Genomic DNA, 23,673 nt, shown 5'->3' with positions numbered 1-23,673 from the left:
AAAGTCCTACAATGTAAATCCATTGTCAGTCATTGTCCAATGATGCAGAGCCATATCAATCACAATGAACTACACCCAATGACCAACAAAGAATAAAAAGCCCACTCCTGAGAAATGCATGCCCCTGAATGACAACCTCCATGGATAACTACAAAGGGGCTAGGTCTCCCAAGTGATGTCGTTGGCCTGATATGGACATAACCATATGGTGGATGAGCAGTCATAGGGGGAGAATTGTGACAGCATTTCGACAGGTCATAGCAGACCTGACAGTGATTTTAAAGCTCCTTTTTTTAATAAATAAAGTATCAAGCATGTTATATTTACCTGCTCTGTGCAATTGTATTGTACAGAGTGGCCCTGAATCTTCTCTTCTGGGGTCCCCTGTTGTGCTGTCCACTGCTCCTCTTTTCCGAATAACCCCATAGCAAGCCACTAGCCAGGCTGTGTGCTTCCATAGACATACACAGTGCAGTTTGGCCCAGTCCTCCGCTCCCTCCTTACAGGATCTGACAGAAGGAGCCAATGGTTCCCATTACTCTCACTAAAGCTCATGAATGCAGGAAGAGAGCAGAGTAGGGCTGCAGTCGGGAAGAGAGCTGGATTGAGAGTGGTGTCAGGTAAATGTTTAGAGAGGGTCAAGGCACATACAGTGAAAGGTTTTTACCTTAATGCATTAAAGTAAAAAAAACCTTCCGCATTTAAAACCACTTGAAGTGCCTGTTATTAATTATGGGGAACCCTACAACTTTAACAAAAAACTATTTCTGCCTTATTTACATGGCCTGCACAAAAAACAACTACTATGCAGTATATGGGGGTTGGCTCCTTACAAACAGGTTATAAGTCTGGTGTTCGGACAAATCCCCAAATAAGCAAAATGTGGTCCGTACTTGTGTTCAGACTGAACTAGGAGCTACCTTGTGTTCTTCTGTATTGACGAAGCTACCTGGACTTCATTGCGTGTTGTTTATGAGGACAATCGCAAGTAACTGTATTCTGGACTGTTATACAGATGTAGTGATTCTCAGCTGGACTCTTTATTGTTATAGAGTCTTAGAGAGGTCATGCTGTGCAGACACGTACCCTGATGAAGATACACAGACATTGCTGTTAAGAGTCCATTCTTTGTCATCCTTAGGCCTTTTTCTCTTGCTCCCTTCTGTTGCTGAGCCAAGCTTTCAAAATCTGCTTAATGCCATGTATGCATGCACTTCTAACTTTGTACCTGTTTATACTTGTAGTTGGGGGCAGTAAAAACATATTGCGTTAAGCTGCAGTTTATCCCCTGAGACCACTCCCCCCTTAAAGTGGAAGTTCATTCAAAATCTAACTAAGGCTAAACCTACCCCCACCCCATTCTAATACTATTCTATTTATCCTGTTAAAGAAAAGATACTTATACTTACCTATTCTGAAGTCGCTCCGGGCCGGTCACATGATCTCTGTAACGGTGGCTTCTGTGAAGAGGAGAGATCACTGACAACAGCTGCAGATGCCAGTGCAGTGACGTTACCTATAGGCTTACTATGTCAGCTGCCCCTCCTCCTCATTGAAGCTGGTGCTGGAATCTGATCATGTGACCAGACCAGAGCAGCTTCAGAATAGGTAAGTATAGGCCAGTGCGGTGACATCACCCATAGGCTTACTATGAGGCATCTATTGTCAGCTGCCCCTCCTCCTCATTGAAGCTGGTGCTGGAACCTGATAATGTGACCACACCGGAGCAGCTTCAGAATAGGTAAGTATAGGCCAGTGCGGTGACGTCACCCATAGGCTTATTATGAGGCATCTGTTGTCGGCTGCCCCTCCTCCTTATTGAAGCCGGTGCTGCGACCTGATCATGTGACCACACCGGAGCAGCTTCAGAAAAGGTAAGTATAGACCAGTGTGGTGACGTCACCCATAGGCTTACTATGAGGCATCTGTTGTAGGCTGCCCCTCCTTCTTACTGAAGCCAATGCTGGAACCTGATCATGTGACCAGACCGGAGCAGCAGCAGAATAGGTAAGTATAGGCCAGTGTGGTGACGTCATCCCCTAGGCTTACTATGAGGCATCTGTTGTCGGCTGCCCCTCCTCCTTACTGAAGCCTATGCTGGGACCTGATCATGTGACCAGACCGGAGCAGCTTCAGAAAAGGTAAGTATAGACCAGTGTGGTGACGTCACCCATAGGCTTACTATGAGGCATCTGTTGTAGGCTGCCCCTCCTTCTTACTGAAGCCAATGCTGGGACCTGATCGTGTGACCAGACCGGAGCAACAACAGAATAGGTAAGTATAGGCCAGTGTGGTGACGTCATCCCCTAGGCTTACTATGAGGCATCTGTTGTCGGCTGCCCCTCCTCCTTACTGAAGCCTATGCTGGGACCTGATCATGTTACCAGACGGGAGCAGCAGAATAGGTAAGTATAGGCCAGTGCTGTGATGTCACCCATAGACTTACTATGAGCCATCGGTTGTCAGCTGCCCCTCCTCCTTATTGAAGCTGGTGCTGTGACCTGATCATGTGACCAGACCGGAGCAGCTTCAGAATAGGTAAGTATAGGCATCTTTTTTTCACATTGTAGATAGAATAGTCTTAGAGTGGGGGTGGGAGTAGTTTTGGCCTTTGGTTTTGAATGAACTTCCACTTTAAGCTGCAATGGCAGCGGCCGGGAGTACACATTCTGTGGCTTAGTTGCGTTGCTGTGTAGCCACAGCAGGAACTAAACTCACCAACAAGATTGGCACTACCCCTGCCAACCATGACTAATTTAGGTGAGTAGGGCTGCCCAGCAACTGCCCCGGAACCGTGAGTGTTCCAGAGGAACAGCAGTCCTTTCTGCATGTGTAAACAAGCCCTCTCTTTCTGATCATTTCAACATGACCTTCTCTGTTAAAGATATACAGTAGGTGAAACAGAGAACATTAGGTGAAACAGAGAACATTGGGTAAAACAGCACTAGATTGCGACTTTGGGCGTTGATGTTATGATTCATACTCTTCATGTTATTTTATATTTAGCATGCAGAATAATTATGAGCCAGCAAAACATGATTATATATAGTCATTCCAGTTTCAGAGATAATTGTACAATGACAGATTCAGTGTCATGATTTCTGGGGCTCTGGAAATATAATTAATTTATTTTATAAATATTTTTTTCTACAATATCCTGATACACAGGAACGTGACTGGGGACTAAAATGACTGTCTGTGTTTGTTATAGAAAGCACAGTAAACAAATACTGTACATGTAATGGGATTGTACACCCCATTTACACCCAGCATACCATAAGAACATACCTTAATAATACAATAATCACACAACAAGGATTGTGGAAAAGTTTGGGCTGCAGCCCCTTTATTGGGTTTAAATCAATTTTAATTATGAAATGAACTTTAACGTTTAATATCAAACAGAACCGCTGTTAACTATTAACAGACCAACACGCTTAGTCAGCAAGACTCAAGCAGCAATATCTTCTACAAACCAAATAACAGCATACCAACCATTGTCCACCAACAAAGTAGGCGACATTACCCAAAAGCCAGGTTACCAACCAGGCCCCACCTCACAACCGCTGCCTAAACAGTCACTCTACAATCCAACATTGAAAATGACCTTACCAGTATCTGAGAAAGTGTATAAAAAACAACCTCCCAAATTTAACAAAAGTAAGTATCGAAGGACAAATCCCCAGTTACAGGTACCTCCAAGATACACAAAAAAGCACAAGTGCTTTTTCTTACCTCTACTTTTCCTTTATATTGACTTTTCTAAATAACAAATACAGTAATCTAGAGTCTGGATAAAAAGTTTAGTGCAGCATAACACTTTTGACAGTAAAAATAGTACCTCTTGTATAGAGATGTACACATCAGGCCAAAAAGAGGGACAATTGAAGCTACATGAGGGACAGAGGAATTTGATCTCAAAGGAGGGACAATTGGGAACAATGCCAAACACTGCTAGACCTCTGATGACACCCTCCAGTTTACAACAGAGAAAAAGTGAAGTCACCAATAATGAGTATACAGTAAATCAGCTTATCAATCAATTCACATATTATGGTAACTTTATGATGGACTGAAGCCCAGGCCTAGAAAACACTTATATGTGGCCAGAACAGATACCATTTTATTTAGAAGGTCTAAGATTTTGAATCCACCTAAATCATTTCCTTCCAGATGAACAACAAGCATATCCAACACAGCTCACACTTGCAAATAGGGAATATGAGCAGCCAGCTATTCCAAATACTTACCCCACATACCCTGCAAGAGAACTGGAATTTTAACAGGGGGAAAAAAATACTCTGCACTAGAAAACATGACTGTCAACTATTCATACTATTATTTTTTAAATTAATAATTATAAAAGGCAAGGACATGTGTAATAATTGCAAAGAGGAAGACGGATTTAAAGAGCAGGATGCCCATCTGTCTTGATGCACTCCCTATATAGCAGCTGCATATCCTGCACCATCAGCATTTTTAGGGACAGATTTAAGTTAGAATTCTGATGAAAGAGAGCCATTCACATGCAACAAAAAAAGAAAGGAAAATCTTGTGAATAGTTAAAATTGTTGAATCAGCTCTATTGGGCAATGTGAATGGCCCAAGGCATGAAATGATAACTGCCTATTCTTGTCTTGCTAATCTGACAACTTACCTCAACTAACCAGACTGAACTGTGTGGGAAAGCAATTCTAAAGTGTTTTATATGCAGAAGAACAGATTGAATTCATAGCAATAGCGATATTACATGACGTTGGATGCAATTTGTGACCCAATAGCAGCATGTAAACATAGCTTCTGAAGTCCTTTTAGGAACGAGAATTATATGCAGTCATTGCATCTCTTTCTAAAAAGAAACTCCTACTAACAGTTTTAATGAATGAGTGTGGAAACAACCACCTTGATACATGTCATATGGAGGCCAAAGAGTTCTGCAGAGCCCTCAAAAGGAGAAACAACCAGTGGCATAGATAATGCAGGCTGTTTAGGCAAGGGAATTGAATATCTTATCAGAAATAACTGCAAGCAAAAAATGTGTGTTAAGGACATTGTAGGCCTTTGCTCACTGCTGAGGTAAGCGGTGTCCTGAAACCCTGGAAACCTGGCAAAACAAGGCATCTGCTATTAAATGTTTTGTTATCCTGAAAATGCCTTACTTTAAAGCAGAGTTCCACTCACACTGTACAGAAATAAAAGTCAGCAGCTACAAAAATTGTAGCTGCTGACTTTTAAAAAACAGATACCTGTCTCACGATCCCGCAGTGTCTTCTCTGCAGCCCGTTTCACCGGCCGTCCTGTGTTCCAGGCGCCAGCATCTTTAGTGTGGGCACCCGGATGTGACAGCTTGTGGCTTCACAGCCAGGTGCCCACTACACATGTGCGAGTAGCGTTGCGCTTCCTGAATGGCCCCGTCGTCTTCTGGGACCTGTGCCAATCCTTAATGGGGAGCGGGGGACCAATCTTTAAAGCGGAACTTCCCCTTTTGGGTGGAACTCTTTTTTAACTTAAATATAAAATGAATGCCAGGTAGGACTTGGTATCTTAGATAGTTTATTGCATAAAAATGCTATTATAACATTCACCAATAAGAGGCATTGCCGGCTGAACTGCTTACTACAAAGTGTCACAGCCACACCAAAATGCAGAGGCCAAGTGAACAATATATTTAGGGATACGGTATGAATACAATATTCTGGTCAAACTCTAAACATCATTTGCCAGGCCATAAATGACCAAATTCAATAGATTCTGTTGCATCTGTAGACAACTGGAAAATGCTCATCTAAAACAAATTCCATCTGCCACACTAACATTTTAAGTTGAAATACATTTGTGCTAAAACCAGTAGCCGCTCTTTTACCTTCTAACAAAACCAACATGCAAATAAGGGAATTTAAGGCCTAAGATGAGAAGCACCCAGCTCACTAGTGAAATTCTGCTCATAGGCTTAGTTCGTGATACAAACACCAAAAGCCCAAGAACATAAACATAAACAGTATACTAGTTTCGGATAAGGTGGTTCTGAAAAGATACATTGTCTTTTGCAAGACTCTAAAACTCCATCTTGCGTACTCTATAAAAACACCCAAGAAATTAAGTGTGGAGCAAGGCAGAACTGTTATTCAGCAGTCAAAGGGAAATAATATGTTACATTAATCATCAAATTGGAAGACCAGGGGATCACTTTTCTCATGCTCACTGGACTCTGGTTTTGAAAACAAACTTCCAGGCCACAGTGTTTTGCAAAGCACATTTCTGCAGCAGAAATGCTTTGATTTACTAAAAGAAAAGCAGAACCATGTACTAATTTGAGATGAGGAGGAGCACTGGAGGATGCAGATCTCTATGGCTGAGCTACACCAAAAGCCTTCCAATTTTTTACCATTGAATCTTCATGTTGCTTATCAAGAAAATACATTTGAGATGAAGAAAGAGAAGAATGACCAGGGGATTACAGGCTCCTGAACAAAAGCAGAGAATAAACAAAATTTAATGTCAGACTTGACTTAAAGGACATCTGGACCAAATGATCTTATCACAAAAAGAGCTTGATATACTGTAAATTAGTGGTGTAAATTTTTTGTTGCTATTCTGTCTCTCAGTGTTACAGGACACCTACCTTTCAATTTTTAGACTGATCATTTCTTTGTGAGTGGGCAAACATTCAAAATCAGCAGGGGATCAAATACTTATTTCCTTCACTGTGTGCGTATATATATATATATATATATATATATATGTGATTTTGTGCCCCCTACCCGTACCGCCATTCGCGGCCGCAGATGTCAATCACCAGGTCCCGGCTAATAATTACCCGCCGGTGACCGGTGATTACCGACAATCACCGATGAGGGGGAAGACTGTTTTGTTTACAACCATCCCAATCAGTTTGCTTACAGTGAAGCACACCCCCCACCCCCTAGTTAAACACTCCCTGCACATAGTTAACCCTTTGATCACCCCTCACATTAATCCCTTCCTGCCCAGTGCCATTAGTACAGGGTAGGTACCTTTTTTTTTTTTTAGCACTGATCACTGTATTGGTATCACTGGGGATGTCAGTGACACCAAGTTAGTTCCCCCCTCCAGTGTCAGAATGTCCACCACAGTCCCGCAGTCCTGCTAAAAGTCGTTGATCGCCGCCATTACTAGTAGAAAAAAAAAATCCCAGTATCTATACCGCCATTTGTAGACACTATAACTTTCATGTAAACCAATTCATTTACAGTTGTGTCCAAAATTATTCAACCCCCAATGCTGTAAAGGGGTTTAGGGACTATAGTGTACATTTGGAATTGTATTCAGAATCAAATCCTACAAGGACGTTGTAACTACCCAAATGCAACTAAAATGACATCAATTGTTTATGTAATACAGTAGTAAATGGTTCTTATGTGGTTTCTTCATTGCCACAATTATTCAACCCCTTAAAGACTACCACTCTGAAGAACAGAGGTTCATACAGGTGCTTTCCATCAGGTATTGAAAACACCTGTGGATGTCACCGAGCAGCAATCAAGCATAATAAGCACCAATTAGGCAGCTTTAAAATGACTGTGATACTCAGCTCCTTCTAGACATTTACTGGTGTGGTTACAAACATGGTGAAGGCAAGAGAATGGTCCAGGAAGACAAGAGAAGAGGTGATTTCTCTTCACAGGAAGGGCAATGGCTATAAGAAGATTGCAAAGATGTTAAACATACCAAGAGACACCTTAGGAAGCATCATTCGCAAATTCAAGGCAAAGGGCACTGTTGAAACGCTACCTGGTCGTGGCAGAAAGAAGATGCTGACTTCGACTGCTGTGCGCTACCTGAAGCGTAGAGTGGAGAGAAGTCCCCGTGTGACTGCTGAGGAACTGAGAAAAGATTTGTCAGATGTGGGTACAGAAGTTTCAGCCCAGACAATAAGACGCACACTGCGTAATGAAGGCCTCCGTGCCAGAACTCCCAGGCGTACCCCCTTGCTGTCTCCAAAGAATAAGAAGAGTCGACTGCAGTATGCCAAAAGCCATGTGGACAAACCACAAAAGTTGTGGGATAGTGTTCTGTGGACTGATGAAACAAAATTAGAACTGTTTGGGCCCATGGATCAACGCTATGTTTGGAGGAGGAAGAACAAGGCCTATGATGAAAAGAACACCTTGCCTACTGTGAAGCATGGTGGAGGGTCAATCATGCTTTGGGGCTGTTTTGCTTCTGCAGGTACAGGGAAGCTTCAGCGTGTGCAAGGTACCATGAATTCTCTTCAGTACCAGGAGATATTGGATGGAAACGTGATGCAGTCCGTCACACACCTGAGGCTTGGGAGACGTTGGACCTTTCAACAGGACAATGATCCCAAGCATACCTCCAAGTCCACTAGAGCATGGTTGCAGAGGAAAGGCTGGAACATTTTGGAGTGGCCATCGCAGTCACCAGACTTAAATCCGATTGAGAACCTCTGGTGGGACTTAAAGAAAGCAGTTGCAGTGCGCAAGCCTAAGAATGTGACTGAACTGGAGGCCTTTGCCCATGAAGAATGGGCGAAGATACCCGTAGATCGCTGCAAGACACTTGTGTCAAGCTATGCTTCACGTTTAAAAGCTGTTATAACTGTAAAAGGATGCTGTACTAAGTACTAAGATTGAATGTCACTTGGGGGTTGAATAAAACTGATAATGCTGTGAGCACAGAAAAGACATTTGTGGTTATTTCATTATAACTGTTATGTTATATTTGTCTGACCTACAAGTGCCTCTTTAATGTAAATGTAAGCAAGATGACTGAATGATCAAAAGCAATGTCAAACTGGCCAAAACACTCAATTTCAGTGGGGGTTGAATAATTTTGGACACAACTGTACATGTATTGGGATTTTTTTTAACAAAGACATGTTGCAGAATACATTTTGGTCTAAATTTATAGATTTATTTATTTATTTATTTATTTAATTTTTTTACTGGACATGTTTAATAGCAAAAAGTCCAAAATATTATTTTTTTCCCCAAAATTGTCTTTTTTTGCTTATAGTGCAAAAAATAAAAAACACACAGGCGATCAAATACCACAGAAAGAAAGCTCAATTCATGGGAAAAAAAGGACGTACATTTCATTTGGATGCAGTGTTGCATGACCACGCAATTGTCAGTTAAAATAACGCAGCGCCGTAACGGAAAAAAATGGAGAGGTCAGGAAGTGGGGTAAATCCTCTGGAGGGCAAATGGTTAAGAGTGAAATTTATATAAAAAACAAATGGGTGATAGGGGTGACAATCCCATAGGGCCACTTCTCTATTTTTTTTCTTTCTTGGCCCTGACATTCTTATAAAACTAACTTTTATGGCCACACATCGTAGATCTGTCTAAAGGCTTTAGGTTCTACACTAGCGGGTTTTTTTAAGCCAAAAAAATGCTGGAAAAAAATGCTGGATAAAAAAGCAATAGCATAAAGAAGCATTTAGGAGCGTTAGTGTTTTATTAGTGTTTTTACAGTATAGTAATGCCTTGGTTCACAAACTTAATTCGTTCCCCCGAATTGGTTGCAAACCGAGGCAAATTTTCCCATAGTGTTTAATATAAATCAGGTTAATTCGTTTTGACCCCTACGAACGTGGTCGTGAACTGAATTTGGTCGCCAACCGAATCAAATTTTCACATAAGGTTCAATGTAAATAAGGTTAATCTGTTCTGAACTTGTTTTTGTTTTTGAACCACAGAAATATGAAACAAAGTACAGTACAGTACAGCATGAAGAGAGAGAACACTAAATTAGCTTGAGGCGACTTCTGGCGTGGAGGACAGGAAGGTGGGTGGGAGGCGGTTATTGTTCGGAGGGAGAGCCCCCTCCGTAAGGACATTGGGGAGATCTCCTTCAGGAGTTTATTCTCTTCTTTGTCTCTTAGCTGCAGGCTCAGTTTTGGTGAAAAGTCTGTCCAATGTCACTTGTCTTTTCCTGCGCTGCACAACCTTCCAGAAATTAGAGACCAAGTTATTGTTTATCACATTCAACACTCTGTTCGTTACAGTTATGCTGGGGTGCTGCTTCTGGTCCCCTTCATTACTACTCTGCACTTTCTTTTTAACAACATGCTTGCTCTGCGCATTCTTGTCACCTTCATTACCGCTCTGCAAGTTCTGGTCACCTTCATTACCGCTCTTCAAGTTCTGGTCACCTTCATTACCGCTCTACAAGTTCTGGTCACCTTCATTAGCGCTCTGCACATTCTGGTCACCTTTATTACCGCTCTGCAAGTTCTGGTCACCTTCATTACCGCTCTGCAAGTTCTGGTCACCTTCATTACCGCCCTGCACGTTCTGGTCACCTTCATTACCGCTCTGCAAGTTCTGGTCACCTTCATTACCGCTCTGCACGTTCTGGTCACCTTCATTACCGCTCTGCACGTTCTGGTCACCTTCATTACCGCTCTACAAGTTCTGTTCACCTTCATTACCGCTCTGCAAGTTCTGGTCACCTTCATTACCGCTCTGCATGTTCTGGTCACCTTCATTACCGCTCTGCAAGTTCTGGTCACCTTCATTACCGCTCTGCAAGTTCTGGTCACCTTCATTACCGCTCTGCAAGTTCTGTTCACCTTCATTACCGCTCTGCAAGTTCTGTTCACCTTCATTACCGCTCTGCAAGTTCAGTTCACCTTCATTACCGCTCTGCAAGTTCTGGTCACCTTCATTACCGTTCTCCAAGTTCTGTTCACCTTCATTACCGCTCTGCAAGTTCTGTTCACCTTCATTACCGATCTGCAAGTTCTGGTCACCTTCATTACCGCTCTGCAAGTTCTGTTCACCTTCATTACCGCTCTGCAAGTTCTGTTCACCTTCATTACCGATCTGCAAGGTCTGGTCACCTTCATTACCGCTCTGCAAGTTCTGTTCACCTTCATTACCGATCTGCAAGTTCTGGTCACCTTCATTACCGCTCTGCAAGTTCTGTTCACCTTCATTACCGCTCTGCAAGTTCTGGTCACATTCATTACCCCTTTGCAAGTTCTTGTCACCTTCATTACCCCTCTGCAAGTTCTGTTCACCTTCATTACCGCTCTGCACGTTCTTGTCACCTTCATTACCACTCTGCACGTTCTTGTCACCTTCATTACCGCTCTGCACGTTCTTGTCACCTTCATTACCACTCTGCACGTTCTTGTCACCTTCATTACCGCTCTGCACATTCTTGTCGCCTTCATTACCGCTCTGCGCGTTCTGTTCACCTTCATTACCGCTCTGCACGTTCTGTTCACCTTCATTACCGCTCTGCACATTCTTGGCACCTTCATTACCCCTCTGCAAGTTCTGTTCACCTTCATTACCACTCTGCAAGTTCTCGTCACCTTCATTACCCCTCTGCAAGTTCTCGTCACCTTCATTACCACTCTGTAAGTTCTTGTCACCTTCATTACCACTCTGCATGTTCTGTTCACCTTCATTACCGCTCTGCACATTCTTGTCACCTTCATTACCGCTCTGCAAGTTCTTGTCACCTTCATTACCGCTCTGCACATTCTGTTCACCTTCATTACCGCTCTGCACGTTCTGTTCACCTTCATTACCGCTCTGCACGTTCTGTTCACCTTCATTACCCCTCTGCACGTTCTGCTCACCTTCATTACTCCTCTGCACGTTCTTGGCACCTTCATTACCGCTCTGCAAGTTCTGGTCACCTTCATTACCACTCTGCACATTCTTGTCACCTTCATTACCACTCTGCACGTTCTTGGCACCTTCATTACCGCTCTGCACATTCTTATCACCTTCATTACCACTCTGCACGTTCTTGGCACCTTCATTACCGCTCTGCACATTCTTGTCACCTTCATTACTGCTCTGCACGCTCTGTTCACCTTCATTACCACTCTGCATGTTCTGTTCACCTTCATTACCACTGTGCACGTTCTGTTCACCTTCATTACCGCTCTGCACGTTCTTGGCACCTTTATTACCGCTTTGCACATTCTTGTCACCTTCATTACCGCTCTGCACGTTCTGTTCACCTTCATTACCACTCTGCACGTTCTGTTCATCTTCATTACCACTCTGCATGTTCTGGTCACCTTCTTTACCGCTCTGCATGTTCTGTTCACCTTCATTACCTCTCTGCACGTTCTTGGCACCTTTATTACCGCTTTGCACATTCTTGTCACCTTCATTACCGCTCTGCACGTTCTGTTCATCTTCATTACCACTCTGCATGTTCTGGTCACCTTCATTACCACTCTGCACATTCTTGTCACCTTTATTACTGCTCACTAAAGGCAAAACGTTTTCATTTTGGTTGGAGTAAAGGAGGGTGATAACCCCAAAACAGGAAATCCCGGGATGTCACCAAGGTCACCTGAACCTCAAACTCTCATAATCTGTCATATAAAAGCTCACCATTTTTTAAAGAATCATAATCCATGAAAGTTTAATTTTAGATAAAATCAAAATAATTGTTGAAGATTTCTAGGATCTAGCAATTGACATCATAAGACGTAGAATGTCAGAGATTGCGAGTATTTTGGCATTCCAGTTATTCTTCAGCTATAGAGTAAAATAAGATCATACATTCTTTTCCAGACGTGTTTAATAATGGAACACTGCCACCAAGTATGGTACATTGTTTATCCATAATCACACTGAAACATTCTGAAGAATGACTTGGATATAGTTTTTGCCAATTTGGAATGCGCTATGTTACTAAGTTAGCTTTGGCTGGCAAGAGATGTTTTAATTATATATAGGCCAGTCTGTGACAATTTTTGATTTCTATGGTCAGTTGAATGTCTAATCCCCACTTTATCCAAGTAGGGTATACTTTTTTTTATTAGTTTATGTATTGTATCTTCATTGCACATAAGTTCTTTGCAGCTAGTAGCACAAGGACAGCATAGGGACCTACTTGGCAGAGCATGTGCCCTTTGCAGGCCTCTTTTTTTTCCAGAGGTTTGTATACCAAACATGTGATCACCAAGTGCTGTATATAAGGGATATACACTCATCGGCCACTATATGAAGTTCAAACCAAGCATCAGAATGGGGAAGAAAGCGGATTTAAGTGACTTTGAATGTGGCATAGCTGTTGGTACAAGACAGGCTGGTTTAAGTATTTCAAAAACTGCTCATCTCTGGGGGAATCAAGACTCATCGGACTATTCTGCCACTGGATCATTTATTTACATAGATCTGGAGCTCGTTAGGCTGTATCTCAGTTACCAGACATCCTTTGATCAGCAGGCAGGAGCAGAAAAAATTACTGTGAATATAAATAGAGCAGAGCACTATGTCCTCCCTGGATCAATAATTTTTCTATAGACTGTTCCAACTAGTATTGCAGGAATAGCATTCTGTTTTCAATTTCTCTCTCTCCCCCCCCCCCCTCACTCTCCCTAGTTAATCTTGCAGGAGGAGTTTTCATTCTCCTCTGACTGTCCTATGAGGCTGCATGATCCATGACCCCTGAACAGTGCTGATTGACCCTGTGTCGATCACATGCACTCTCCCTCCACAAAAAAAAAAATCACTCTTGCAATACACACCAAACTGAGCATGTGCAGAGTGACTCCTAGGGCTCTGTACTATCAGCAGATGAATTGGTGACTGTGAAAGAAGGGGAGGATCAGAGAAGACAGGTTCAAACAGCCTTTTTACACAGTGGGGGATTAACCCCCTAAGTTCCACAGTGAGTATAACAAGCATGCTTTACTGCATATACAGACTGATTTTACTGTTGGAGGTTTAGTAACACTTTAAGTATCATTATTGATTGGAGTATTACTTTCTGCCATTAGCTATGATTGAGTATTTAATGTGAAGTGTACATTATTTGACAGTGCCTTGTCTCGTAATACAATATGTATTTCAGTGAAGTGTCTGTCTAATGATAATAATATTTTGTTCCAGGGCAGGGTGGATTCTCATACCTGAAGGAATGGCTTTGGTGGGCCGGGCTTCTCTCAAGTAAGTCAAACAATTCTTTGTCTCCTGAGAAAATCAATGCAATAATGATTTACTTATGGCTGAGCCAACTAAATGAGAACTGGGGGTTCAGTACATGCGTGAATAGAAGTGAGCATTCATTTGGGAGGAGACAGAACAATGCACCGTGTGTCCTCAGTGCCTTCCCTGCTTTGATTACATTTATTCTCACATATTACTATCGGTGAACATTGGAATGCTTGTGTTTATTTGCTTTTTCAAATAGTAAAGCTAGACATACAGTACTGCTTCATATCTTATTAATAGTACTTTTGGGTTCACATTGATTTTAACATAATTATTGTATATAATAATATAGGCTGGATTAATACCACATCCATATATTTAGTGAAACATTAGGAAAAAAAGGAGTCGAACTTTAAGGTTACCATACACAAGAAATCTACATATCAATATTTTCATTATTTTATCTTTTATCTAGACCAGTAGTCTCCAAACTGCGGCCCTTTGCTTGCTTTTTTCCAGCTCTTGGGGTACTATACCAACGATGAGGCATAATTCCCCCCCACTGACACCAACTAAGGGGCACAGTTCCTTCCAATGACACCGATGATGGGGCACAATTCCTCCCAATGACACCAACGATGGGACACAATTCTTCCCAATGACAACAACTATGGGGTACAATTCCTCCCAATGACACCAACAACGGGGCACAGTTCCTCCCACTGACGCAAACAATGGGTCCCAATTCTTCCCACTGATACCAAAAATGCGGCACAATCCATCCCACTGACACCAAAGATGGGGCATTGTCTATTCTCACTGATGTTGGGACGTTTTCTACTCCCAATAGCCACAGTTCGGCCCCCCAAAATCTGAAGGACAGTAAACTGTCCCTTTGTTTACAAGACAGTTTGGATACCCCTGATCTAGACCATAAAACAAAAAATACATCGACTCAGGATCCTATACAATCCACCGTTCTTTACATGACCAACAACACTGCTCTATATGTTCAAACCCATCCATCATCTCACCACTTGCCATGACAATGTAACCCAAATGTTAATGGATAGGTTAGACCATAAATTAAATGTATACAAACTGTGGTGATGCAAAGAACAGTGGTTTATGTACAATCTTGTCCTATATATCAGGTTTCAACTTTTTTTTCTGTTTTACCTGCAATCTTACGGTTTTAGTATTATGTAATAATAAAAATCATTTCAAAATATGCTGTGTGGGGAGTGCTTAAAATCCAACTATCTTTTTCTTTTTACATTTTATAATTACATTAATATGAACTGTTAACATAATGCTGTGTTCTTATATAACAATCTCATTTTTTATTGCTAGTGGGGGCAGGAGAAGCTGCGAACTTTGCTGCGTATGCATTTGCACCAGCCACTTTAGTGACCCCACTAGGTGCACTGAGTGTTCTTATATGGTAAGTATGGATTTCAGTGATGTAAATAACCTTGATAACCATAACATGTACACACACAACATTTTGTATCTTGATTTTTTTATCTGTGAGAATTGTATTCTTTTTGGATGTGTACAGACCTGTGGAAGTTGTGTCCACCCAAACTCCTGGTCATTCATGCCAGCATGGACACATAGGAAACAACAAAGGATGTAAAATCTCCCTTTATTAATTGTTTCCTTAGTGTTCCTAGCTCTGGTTTCTTCCATAGTGTCCCCCAGGGTATAATGCCATCAGGCTGCACCCAGAATGATTCTCACTGTGCACATTAATGATGTACAGTGGCTTTTAGTGCACCTAAATATCATGTAATAAAAGTATGTTACAAAATCAGTGGATTCAGCTTAGAGTCCTTGTTGACCAGTGAGGCCACTTACCTTACTAGAGGAGCAATAGGGAGGTTCAGGGGTCAGGGATGTTCAGGTTCAAACTCAAACTTTACAGGAGGTTATATCTGCCTGTGTGCTTTTTTTTTTTTATATTCGCACTCTGAATTGCTTAGGTCTTTACAGGTTTATTTCAAGCTGAATACTTCTAATAAATTGACTATTTATCTTGCACTTTAATCTATAACCTGCTCTGTCTCTGCAGTGCAATTCTGTCTTCATATTTCCTGAATGAAAAACTGAACATACATGGGAAGCTTGGATGTCTTCTGTGTATTCTTGGTTCAACCATGATGGTCATACATGCCCCTCAAGAGGAAGAGGTCACATCTCTGCATGCTCTAGAAATAAAACTAAGGGATCCAGGTTGGTATTTCAAATATCATTGCAAATTTAAAGCAATTATTGTGAATTCTAAGCTAACCACAAGTTTTTTGGGTGAATTTAGCCTATGAATACTGAATACACAGCATATTTTTAATGAAATCCCTTGCTGTAGAAAACACTTTTATAATGTTTCCATGATTAAGGTGCTCTTACATAGATATAAATATTTTCAGACCAGCATTTTTCCTCTAAGTGGAGTCCTGAATGTCTTCATAATTCCATTGATCAATATAAATGAAAGATCCTGTAGAGTGCATGGCATGGTAATGCAGATCTATACATCAGCAGGCTGAAAATGCATTTTGTTTGGTCCATCTGTGCCCAAACCTAGACTGTCATCTGTCATGTAGAAGCATTTAATCCTCGTAGAAGTAAATGAAGGTTCAGAGACAGCCACTTACCCCTGTCAAAGTAACTGACATCTTGGATCTTCACATCTGTGTAAGGGAACCCTTTTTATACATGTGAAAGAAACTTAGGATATACATTATATTGCCAAAAGTATTAAGACACCCCTCCAAATCATTGGATTCAGGTGTTCCAATCACCTCCATGGCTAAAGGTGTATAAAATCAAGCACCTAGGCATGCAGACTGCTTCTACAAACATTTGAGAAAGAATGGATCGCTCTCAGGAGCTCAGTGAATTCAAGTGTGGTACTGTGATAGGTTGCCACCTGTGCAATAAGTCCATCCGTGAAATTCCCTTGCTACTAAATATTCCACAGTCAACTGTTAGTGGTATTATAACAAAGTTGATTTTACCCGGGAACAACAGTAAATAACAGCAACCATGAAGTGGTAGGCCACATAAAATGACAGAGAGGGGTCAGCGCATGCTGAAGCACACAGTGCGCAGAAGTCACCAACTGTCTGTAGAGTCAATAGCTAAAGACCTCCAAACTTCATGTAGCCTTCAGATTAGCACAACAACAGAGCGTAGAGAGCTTCATGGAATGGGTTTTCATGGCCGAGCAGCTGCATCCAAGCCTTACATCACAAAGTGCAATGTAAAGCGTCGGATGCAGTGGTGTAAAGCACACCGCCACTGGACTCTAGAACAGTGGAGACGTGTTCTCTGGAGTGAGGAATCAAGCTTCTCTGTCTGGCAATCTGATGAATGTGTCTGCGTTTGTTGTTGCCAGTAGAATGGTACTTGCCTGAGTGCACTGTGCCAAGTGTAAAGTTTGGTGTAGGGGGGATTATGGTGTGGGGATGTTTTTCAGGGGTTGGGCTTGGCCTCTTAGTTCCAGTGAAGGAAACTCTTAAGGCGTCAGCATTACAAGACATTTTGGACAATTTCATGTTCCCAACTTTGTGAGAAGAGTTTGGGGATGGCCCCTTTCTGTTCCAACATGACTGCGCACCAGTACACACAGCAAGGTCCATAAAGACATGGAAGAGCGAGTTTGGGGTGGAGGGACTTGACTGGCCTGTACAGAATCCTGACCTCAACCTGATAGAACACCTTTGGGATGAATTAAAGCAGAAACTGTGAGCCAGGCCTTCTTGTCCGACATCAGTGCCTTACCTCACAAATGTGCTTCTGGAAGAATGGTCAGACATTCCCATAGACACTCCTAAACCTTGTGGACAGCCTTCCCAGAAGAGTTGAAGCTGTTATAGCTGCAAACGGTGGGCCAACTCAATACTGAACCCTACGGACCAAGACTGGGATGCCATTAAAGTTCATGTGCGTGTAAAGGCAGGCAGACCAATACTTTTGGCAATATAGTGTACGTGGTATTTCAGCCCCCCCCTTTCCTCACATATCATAACTGGTCAGGTCTAAATGAAACCATATGCAATAATGGGGGAGAGCATAATGACTTCATGACTGTCACTGACTCCTAATGATTCATAAAAATCGGCGCAAACACATAGGGGATTATTTACGAAAACGTCATGGTGCAAAATTTTCAGGTTGGTGCAAAGCTTTTTTTTTTTTTTAGGTTTTATTGCCAAAGCTTAACTGAACAAGCTGAAGTTAGAAGGTGATTAGTTACTGTGCACAACTTCTCCAGATTCTGAGTGCTCCAGTTTTAGTAACTCTTCCCCATAATTCTGGGGGACTGTTTTTTTTAACAGATTATGGGGGACTGGTTTAAAAGGTTGGCTGACTGGCATGGTAGCAGTTCTTCCAGTTACAGAAATTTAAACAAGATTGTGAATTGCTTAAAAAAGACCTGTTGCTAAAATAATTGAAGAGTTTTCTGATTGGACTGTAACCTCTGTTTAAGAATGCATTGGTGTACACAGTTTAAAAAATAATTACAACTTTCAGTTATAAAAAATGTGATAGAAAAATAAAATGCAGAGGTACATACACATATTCTTAGATGGTTTCCAAAGGACTCTGGTAGTCCTTGGACAGATAATTCAGCTGCTGATATCAAACTTGAACCAATGCCATTCCACGCCTTAGTATTGATCTATAACTATAATGAGCAGTCAGTGGCATAAGTAAAAAAGAAGAGGATCCAGGTTAGACTTCAGACACAAGAGTTGGTATTTGCATGGAAAACCCAAGAGGTTTCTGGGACACTCTGGAACCCAATGAAAAGTATGAGTAAGCACCTCTAAATTTCTGTATTTATTTTCTTACACCAATGTATTGGTTGCAAATTGGTTGCAGGTAAACAATAATGCAAGAAAAAAAAAATCCTTACGCACTAACCCCAGAATTACTTACTGGCTAGGATAGAATATACCGTATTTCCCTGGAAGAAGGAAAGACTGGAATAGAAATGTCATCCTTTCAATCACTGACACTTTCAGCCAGATTAATTCACATTAGGCAAAGTATTGCAAACTTTTTCTATGCTAGTGTAAAACATTCTGCTAACAGCACTTAACAGCAGTCATGATGGTTTGATTACTATTCTTTTGTATCTCTAGCCAAAATGTTTTAGTAGGATAAAGTGGTGACAAGTTGTATATTTACATACTTTATATGGTTGAAAAATGACACCTGTCCATCCAGTTCAGCCCATGTGTGTGTAATTTGTATTCTCTTAATTCCCATAGTCCTGTACATTCTGCTTCCTGATTAAGCCAACTAAAAGTTTTTGTAAATTGTTGAAAATCTCAGCCAGTACCACTTGCTAGGGTAGCTCAACATATTAACTGCTTTAACTGTAAAGAACCCTTTTCTGAAATGTAAGGTTAAACTTCCTTTCTTCTAACCTCATCAGGGATGGTAGAGTAAACAGTGTATCCCAGTTACTGGAGTCACCTTTGAGATATTTGTACATTGTAATCAGATCCCTCTTAAGTGGCTCTTCTCCAGAGTGTATAAATGTAATCTATGTAATCGATCCTCATAATTGAGGTCCTTCACACCCCCCTCATTAATTATGTTGCCTTCCACTGAACTCTCTGAATTAACAAAGTCTTTCCTGAAGATTGGTAACCAAAACCAAACTGCATATTCAAGATGAGGCCGAACCAGTGTTTTGTAAAGGGGAATTATTGATTTATCTCTGGAATGTATGTCCTTAATAATGCATTAGAATATTTTGCTAGCTGTGGCTTGGCATAGCATGCTGTTGCTAAGTCTGTGATCTAAAATCACCCCCCAGATCCTTTGGTATCATCAGCAAACACTGAAATTGAGCTCTTGACTACAACCTCTATATCAATAATAAAGAAACTGAACAGCATGTCCCCCATGACAGAACCCTGGGGCACACCAGTCAAAAATGTAAACCGTTCAGAGAATGAGTCCTTTATCGCTACTACCAGATTTCCTATCCATGTACATACAATTTCAATAACCCCAACAGACCTTATTTTATAGATGAAACTTTTATGAGATACAGCATGAAATGCTTTAGGAAAATATAGATAAACTACATCCACTGGACGTCCACCATGCAATTTCTCACTTGCTCACTGAACGATAACAGGTTGGTCTGACAAGAACGGTCTTTCATAAATCCAAGCTGATTGTCACTTATAATGTTTTTAGACCTCATGTACACTGGGATTTTAAAAATGTTGATTTTTCAGGCGTTTTGCTTTTTTTTCAGCATCTAAAAGCACCTCTATGTAAGTCTATGTGTCCATGCACACATAGGCGTTTCTAGGCATATTAGAAGAGTTAAAGACACGTTTAACTGACAATGTTAGAGATGGCCATCATTTTCCTACCTGACACATACCTACTCAGATCTTGGTTGGGCAAGATAGAAAATCCATTCACATGCCAACTTTATAATCCTGCATATGTGGCTACATGCCAGTCCCCCACATGATCTAGAATTGCAGAATTGTTCACCGCCATATATCAAACCACCTGATTTTAAGACAGGTCAGGCATCTTACTGTTTGCATGTATTGTGCGCTTTCTGTTATAATTAAACATTAAGCCCTAACCATGTTTTTAATGAGGCAGATTTTCCAGCTTGTTCAAATATTTAAGTATATTCATTTCAATCTCTTTTTTTTTTCTAACAGGTTTCATTGCTTTTGCTACAGTGTCTGTTGTGGCTTCCCTGGTCCTAATAGTACTTGTTGCCCCCAAAAAAGGTCAAACCAACATCCTAGTTTACATTGCCATTTGCTCTATAATTGGTGCTTTTTCTGTATCATCTGTGAAAGGATTGGGAATCTCCATCCATGAGTTCATTGAACGGAAACAAGTTTACAAAAATCCTCTATTCTACATCTTAATGGCCTCACTGGTTTTATCTGTCAGTACACAGATCAATTATCTCAACAAAGCTCTGGATATCTTCAATACCTCTATAGTGACACCTATATATTATGTCTTCTTCACGACTATGGTGGTCACCTGTTCAGTGATCTTGTTCAAGGAATGGAATAGTATGGATATTGGCGACATGATTGGGACATTAAGTGGCTTCCTTACCATTATTATTGGCATCTTTCTTCTGCATGCCTTTAAGAACACCAATATCACATGGAGTCAGATCACCTCTAGCATCAAGAAAGAAAAACAGACAGTACCTGATGGACAGGAAGACCAACACAGCCTGCTTGGGAATGCAGAACATTCCATATTGGCATTTGAGGATGATATGGCCATCTTCAATAGGACAAGCCAACAGCACTGACAAAGCTCCAGCTTGCTGGAAGATTTCTGCTTCCTTTTTCTGACCTCTTGTACCTTGCAGTGTTGAGGTAGAAGAACTGTACTCATTTTAAATAAGTGCACAGACTTCTGTGCTATTATGTTTCGGACCTCAGGAAATGAAACCATTTGTACATTTTGTATATAGACAGATGAATTAATATTTTAAAATAAATGATCTATTTTAAGTGGAGTATTCACATATGTTTTAATATAAGATTTCATGTATTTTAAATGTGTATAAATATTTTCACAAGATCTCTTTTGTTTTCAATAACCTTACAATACTTTCTGAAATGTGTTTTGTTTGATGGTTCTCTTATGGTTGGGTGGAATTTGCTTTAGTAGAAGTACCTTGAAAACTAGCCACAAGAAACCTGAGGGGACATGCCATTGGCTGAAAAAGTAAGAATATTATTGGGCTGGGGTGACTCAGCCCCCCTTTAACCCTTCAGTCAATGCATACATTTGGCTGCCTATACAGCAATGGTGACAATCATGGGTAACCAGTATTACAATGTCTAGTCAAAAGCTTTTCTGACACGACCATGTTGACCAGGGAGTGAATGAAAACTTGGATAATTTTTTTCCCCTTTTTTTTTGTGTTGCAGGCTGGTACACTGGTGATATGTGACCCAGTATTGGCTTCCATGGTAGTAGAGAAGTGTGGGAATTGAAAATAACAAATACTCACCAAGATTGCTGTAGCACCGATCCCAGGTGCAACTGTCTCTACATTGAGAAATGACTGTTCAAAGACACTTGATAGCTTAGTTCTTGGTCTTCAGTGAGAAGAGTGATGACAGTCACTGGCTCTCTGCTTTGCCCCTCCTGTGCTCACTGGAGCACCAGGCTGTGCAGGCAGCTGGAGCGGCTGGCTCAAGCTCTCAGCAGCGCAACTGAGAGGCTGAACCAGCTGCCAGTCTGGTTTCAGGGCAGATCCCAGCATTATTGTTGGGATGCCTGCAGAGCCTGGACAGGCTCTGTGATGCCAGCTGACACCAGGTTTTCACACTCCTGTGACCAACAGGAGAAGTGCTGCCAAAAGAGCTTTGGCCCTACTTCTCCTTGAAATAGCTTTTCTAATTGCAGTGGAAAGAAGCAATACTACAACTCAATGAAGACCTCAATTCAAGTATTGCAAACTGTTTTTAATAAGCTAAATCTAGCACCCCTTCGCTGCCTAGCCACATGGTCTCCCATAGAGAGGCTTGGAGGATCTCACATACAGGCAGAACTTTCCTGGGTCATGTGGTTATGAGAGACCACATGACCAGCGAATGCCCTGACATGTGAATGGGCACACAGGGTGCCAAATGTAGCTTTTTACAAGACAAAAGTGCCCTTTTCTGCTCTGATATTCACATGTATTTACATTACGAGGGGTTATCAGCTAAATAAATATATTTTACTTCATTCTCTATTGTAAAAAGAAATATTTTGCATCTACAGGATTTTTCGCAGCAGACTGAGCGAGGTACTCTGCTGGTGTAACTGTGCTCTCTCTCAGTGTTGGAAGCACCAACTGAACTCTATGTTGTTATTTTCAGACAGAACGGTGTTGATTACTTAGCAAAGTACCTAGGACTCCACCTTTCTGTTATTGCCTGCTGCACCTGTATATACTCATTTACATAAACGTGTCCTGCCAAATCTAACATTCAGAACAATCGCCTTTTGTAGCACACACCTAACATTGCCACAAAACTTTGCAGTGATAAACCTGGCCATAAAATGGGGAACTGTATTGTTAAAGGAATCCTGTACTGAGAGAATCTTGGGGACTGCTACTGCTGAGCTCCCTCTGAAAATGCTAAGAGCCTGGCTTTTCCTGGGTTGAATATTGTCAGGGAAGTGAGAGAGATACGAAAACTCTTGACTTGCATACTTGCTCCGAGTCTGTGATTCATAGGCAACTGAAGCCACCAAATCAGCACAATGGCCAGGGAGCTAGTATTCTCAGAAGAAGAGCAGCAGCCACCATGGTTCCTGTATCAGCTGATTAGACATACTCTTACACCCTAATGGATTGCTAATTTTCCAGTGCAGACTTTGTTAAATATTTTATACTTCATTCACAGTATTATTTATTATAGATACTTATATAGCAATGTCAATTTACACAGTGCTCTACATATATATATTGTACATTCATATCAGTCCCTAACCCTCAAGGGGTGTACAATCTAAGGTCCCTAATTCACATTCATACATACACATACTAGGGACAATTTAAACAGGAGTCAATTCACCTACCAGCATGTATTTTGAATGTGGGAGGAAACCAGAGTACCCAGAGGAAACCCACGCAGGCACAGGGAGAACATGCAAATTCCAGACAGGTGTTGCTGTGGTTGGGATTCAAACTAGTGACCCAAATACTGCTAGACAGACGTGCTAACCATTT

At 41.4% G+C, this 23,673-nt stretch overlaps 1 protein-coding gene across 1 annotated transcript in view; it reads left to right on the top strand.

Moving 5' to 3' along the window:
* The window catches only part of NIPAL1 (NIPA like domain containing 1), a 52,482-nt gene extending 31,028 nt beyond the window's left edge, over window positions 1-21,454 (top strand). Inside the window, exons 3-6 of the mRNA XM_089690120.1 lie at window positions 13,875-13,931; window positions 15,270-15,360; window positions 15,991-16,151; window positions 20,630-21,454. Coding sequence (XP_089546246.1) covers window positions 13,875-13,931; window positions 15,270-15,360; window positions 15,991-16,151; window positions 20,630-21,249 — 929 coding nt within the window. The 3' untranslated portion in view covers window positions 21,250-21,454. The remainder of the gene's footprint in view (window positions 1-13,874; window positions 13,932-15,269; window positions 15,361-15,990; window positions 16,152-20,629) is intronic.
* Window positions 21,455-23,673: the final 2,219 nt, after the last annotated feature.

The sequence above is a fragment of the Staurois parvus genome, unplaced genomic scaffold, assembly GCF_062004578.1.
Source record: "Staurois parvus isolate SC_StPar_1 unplaced genomic scaffold, SC_StPar_1.0 ptg000517l, whole genome shotgun sequence".
NCBI classification, from domain to species: domain Eukaryota; kingdom Metazoa; phylum Chordata; class Amphibia; order Anura; family Ranidae; genus Staurois; species Staurois parvus.
Note: the sequence above shows the minus strand (reverse complement) of the source record. Positions and strands in the feature narration are given on the sequence as shown.